The sequence below is a fragment of the Octopus bimaculoides genome, chromosome 18, assembly GCF_001194135.2.
Source record: "Octopus bimaculoides isolate UCB-OBI-ISO-001 chromosome 18, ASM119413v2, whole genome shotgun sequence".
NCBI lineage: Eukaryota > Metazoa > Mollusca > Cephalopoda > Octopoda > Octopodidae > Octopus > Octopus bimaculoides.
This window is the reverse complement of record NC_068998.1, coordinates 36,025,304-36,030,455: the sequence shown is the minus strand read 5'-3', so window position 1 is coordinate 36,030,455 and position 5,152 is coordinate 36,025,304. Positions and strand designations below refer to the sequence as shown.

The 5,152-nt window shown below is 35.2% G+C and overlaps 1 protein-coding gene across 1 annotated transcript in view; it reads right to left on the bottom strand.

The window, feature by feature from the left end:
• Positions 1-770: 770 nt before the first annotated feature.
• The window catches only part of LOC106883352 (cysteine dioxygenase type 1), a 22,796-nt gene continuing 18,414 nt past the window's right edge, over positions 771-5,152 (bottom strand). Inside the window, exon 3 of the mRNA XM_014934326.2 lies at positions 771-1,048. Within this exon, the coding sequence (XP_014789812.1) occupies positions 992-1,048 (57 nt within the window). The 3' untranslated portion in view covers positions 771-991. The remainder of the gene's footprint in view (positions 1,049-5,152) is intronic.

Genomic DNA, 5,152 nt, shown 5'->3' with positions numbered 1-5,152 from the left:
CTGCATCTCATCTAAATTGATTTGCTCCCTAATTAGTTGGGCTATGACCCTCTCCGTAACTTTCATAACCTGATCTAACAGCTTGATGCCTCTGTAATTATTAGTGTCTAAAGCGTCACCTTTACCTTTGTAGCAATTTACTATGGTGCTGCTACACCAGTCATTGGGTGTGACTCCTCATTGGGTATAATATATGTATATATATATATATATATATACACATAATATATATATACATAATTATATATACATAATATATATATATATATATATATATATATATATATATGCATAATATATATAAATATATACATAATATGTATATATATATATATATACATAATATATGTGTATGCATGTATATATGTGAGATAATAGTTTCAGTATTAACAGTGAAAGTATTAAATTGAAAGTATCTCACATTACTATATGGATGTTATTCTTTCAGTTTTGACATCCGTCCAGGCTCACATGACACAAGAAGCTGAAAATGTTTTTGGCCCTTGACACTGCATCGACCAAGTAAGGCATGTGTAAAATTTTAATGAAATCATTTGGGTAGTTCTTGAGTTTTTGTGATGCACACATACAGACATTTTCAGTTTTATATATATAGATATCCTGCATGAAATTGCTTTTCAACATTATCCACATCTTTGCCTATTTTCATTTATTATTATGCTTAGCATTGCTTATCAAAATATTTACCACAGTACCAACTATTTTCAAAAGATTGTCCTCGCATATGCACACAAAACAATAGACATAAGAAGTTTATTAAGATTTAATTTTATTAAAATGAATATAGCAAATAAAGATATTATGTTAGTTGGATTAAAGTCAGATAAAAGTAGAGCATACACACATTCTTATATAGCTGATTGGAGGAATAAAAGAATAATATAAGGTTTTTAATCTGTTTGATACATTTGAATAAGAAGATAGCCTTTAATTATTTTCAGTATCATAAAAGAGGATCATGGTAGAAGCTTTAATTGTTCTCTGTTACTTCAACGACATCGTCATCCTGGGTTGAAGGGTCATTTTGCTGCAAAGAAATCAAAAGTTGAAAGTTAATAAAATGGTTTTATTTTTGACAATGTTAAAATGTCCTAAATTTTAAAAGGATAGAATTGTAAGTTGAAAAGTTGTGGTATTCATACTAAGGCCATGCCCCTCTGAATAGACAATGTAGGCTTAACTTATCCAGACTAAAACTGTAAATATCTCCAATTTATCATCATCACTGGCATAGGCATGGCTGCATGCTAAGAAGTTTGCTTCCCAACCACATGGTTCCAGATTCAGTTCCACTGCATGACACCTTGGGCAAGTGTCATCTACTATAGTCTTGGGTTGACCAAGGCCTTGTGTGTGGATTTCGTAGATAGAAACTGAAAGAAGCCCATCGTGTGTGTGTGTGTGTTTATGTCTGTGTTTGTCCCACCACCACTGCTTGACAAGTGGTGTTGGTGTGTTTATGATGTTTTACAGTAGGATGCCTACCCTGTTGCCAACCCTCACCTGTTTCAAAGAAAGCAAGGTAATATTTTCTCATAGCTAGATATGTTTTTTGCAGAAGATTGGAAACAGACAACTTTGCTTGTATGATGATGATGCTCATTTGCGACAAACGTGTGATATCTAGTCAAGGGTACACATAAACATATGCACACATATACACTTTGTTGTATCTTTGGAAGATCATTACACCAATAGTAAACACATGCACTGGTTCAATTTCACTTCTTTATAATTAGTTATTTAACCAGCCAACTGATCATTTGCATAATCAGTCGATACATAAATACACACACACATACATATATATGACAAGCTTCTTTCAGTTTTCATCTACCAAATACACTCGTTTTAATGCTCACTTTTCCATGTTTGTGTGGGTCAGAGAGAGTTTAAGGCAGACTTTCTATAGCCAGATGCCCTTCCTGTTGCCCAGCACCCCTGTTTCCATACAAAGTTATTGTCTCCATGACCAGACATGTTTTCACAGTCAAAAGTGCTATGCACTGGGACTGAACACAAATCTACATGGTTGGGAAGCAAACTTCTTAACTACACAGCTACACCTGTACCAATATAAAAATGCCAATTTAATGCATAACATGCAATACATAATTTCAGAAAAGGCTAATACTCCAATGTTAGACAAGCCTAATTTTTCCTTACCTTTCAACTCCAAAGTATATCACCACCACCACTTTTCCCACAGGTTGAACAAGACTTCTTGGAGCAATATTCTATAGCCAGATAGCCTTTCTGATGCCAACCCTTACTTCTTTCCAAGCAAATTCCTTTAATCTATGCTTTTAATGTCAAACCACAGAGTTGTTGAATTTTGTTTATGCATGATATAAACACATCACCATCATTCAAGTGATGTCACTGTGAAGATACACACAAAAACCTATACACACACACACACAGGCATATCTATCTTTTACTTGTTTCAGTCGTTGGACTGCAGCCATGCTGGGGCACTACTTTGAATGGTTTAGTTGAATAAATCAACTCCAGTACCTATTTTCTAAGTCTTGGTTCTTATTTATTTCAGCCTCTTTAACTAAACTACTAATTTATAGGGATGTAAACAAACTAACACCAGTTGCCAAGCAATGGTTAGAGAACAAACACAAAGACATACACAGACTCACCAGACCAAAGTGAGGACTGACAGGTCTTTTAACACTGAACTCTTAATCCTTCCAAATACATACACTGCATTTATTGAGGAGGTACTTCAGGTAGTCTAAGGAAAAACTGAAATACAGAACATGGAAATTGATGTAGTATCCGTCATTGTCATCGTTTTAATGCTCACTTTTCCATGTTTGTGTGGGTCAGAGAGAGTTTAAGGCAGACTTTCTATAGCCAGATACCCTTCCTGTTGCCCAGTACCCTTGTTTCCATACAAAGTTATTGTCTCCATGACCAGACATGTTTTCACAGTCAATTGGCGATGAATGACATTCATTTATAATAATGATATGCTGTCAAGCCAAGGCGACACAAAAACATACTCACACATGCATACACACACACACTCATACACATGACAAGCTTCTTTCAGTTTCCATTTACTGAATCCACTTACAAGGCTATAGTAGAAGACATTTGCCCAAAAATGTCTTTACCCACAACCATGTGGCTGGGGAGCTAGCATTTTAACCATACAGCCATTTCTGTGCCGACATATAAGTAAACATCCTGTATTGTGAAAATATTTGTAGTGGTAATACCTTTTGTTAACAGTTTACTTTATTAATGTTTACTGCCTACCAACTATTTTACTCAAGGTAAATTGCCTGATTCATACCTTTTTCTAAATAAACTTGCATTGACAAGCTGAAAATGTACCGTTTAGATTGCTAAACCACGCATTTTCAGCTTGTTAAAAGCTTACCATTTCTCTATGACATTCACCACATAAAATCTAATACAGTAGAACCTCGCAGTACAAGTGCCCCATTGTATGAGTAATTTGCTGTACAAGCCGAGACTTGTGTGAATTTTTGTCTTGAAGTATAAGCGGAAATCTGCAGTACGAGCACACAAAATTCAGTTAATAAAACCAGTTCACATATTTCTTTTGCATTCTCTTTTTTTTATCATTGTCATTTTACTTGTAACTACACCTTTTCTGTTTTAAAACCCATAAAAGATTATTTTTGAGTGGTTTTGCAGGGCTGGAACAGATTAATTATATTTTAGTTAATTTCAATGGCGAAAACTGATTGGTAAAACGAGTAAATCGTAAGATGAGCTCGGTCATGGAACAAATTAAACTCATATTGGGAGGTATCACTGTAGTTATTTTCTTTTACTGTTTCATTTTGAAACATAAACTGTCTTTTAAAAATCAGTCTGCCATCACATATGGACACGACAACCCACCAAAACACCACTATTACTACTAGTCTGTCATTCTGAAAATCACTACTGTTGTCAGCTGATTTAGACACAACAATGTTACAGAGACAAGTTTTATATTAATACTTTCTCAATCTCATTTTGGAAGTCCCACTATAAGCTTGTTTCTCCTAGTTTATTCAGAGATAGTAATGCAACCTCAACCCTCACCATCACTAGAACTCATTGTCTTTTCATGCTTCATTGAAACACAGTAACACAATCGCATCAGCACTATGCTATCACTCCCAAACATCACTGTTTTTCTCACTGAGACACACCAGTGCACATAACTCCATAAAACTGAATTCACTCTCTCACGTATCAGTCAAATGCAGACAGCAACACAGAATGATACCATTATACTACTGCTCTAAATTGACTGTTTCTCCCATTCCGTACATCAGTGGCTCTCAACCTGTGGGCTCTTTTGATTACTGTTTTACTCAACCAGACCCCCATAGCCATTCAATGTTTTTAAAAATCCCATTATACTTACATAATTGAATATTACTGGGAATTGTATTTTGTGTATTGTACAAGTATAACCAATTTATTGCACATAAACTTCAATGACAAAATGTCATATAACCCTGTCAAGGGTCATATGAGGGCTATTGCTGTACACTATCACTCTAAAGATCATTGCTGTTCCTCATTAACGCATCAAAATAGTTACAACATTAATGGCCTCAAAAGTTGGAAATTCTGTGAGCTGACTGTAAACTGCAATAGCAAAAGTCCTGAGATACTGAATATAACTTGGCTGGTACTACATAAGGCAACCTTCTGTCAGTTCTAGTTATCATCCACCAAATAAATAAAATAGGCTGTGTGGTAAGAAGCTTGCTTCCCAGACACATAGTTCTGGGTTCACTCCTACTGTGTAGTACCTTGGGCAAGTGTCTTCTATTACAGCCTTGGATTAAGCAAAACCTTGTGAATGAATTTGGGAGACAGAAACTGAAAGAAACCTATTGTATATATATGTAGGTGTATGTGTGTGTCTGTGTTTGCGTTTGTCTCCTACCACTGCTTGACAACTGGTGTTGGTGTGTTTATGTCTCTGTAACTTAGTGGTTTGGCAAAATAGACCAATAAAATAAGTGTCAGCCTTAAAAGAAAAACTAAGTACTGGGGTCAACTAAAAATTATTGAAGGCAGTGCTCCAGTATGGCTGCAGTTTAATGACTGAAACAAGTAAAAGATAAAAAAATAGAAGATA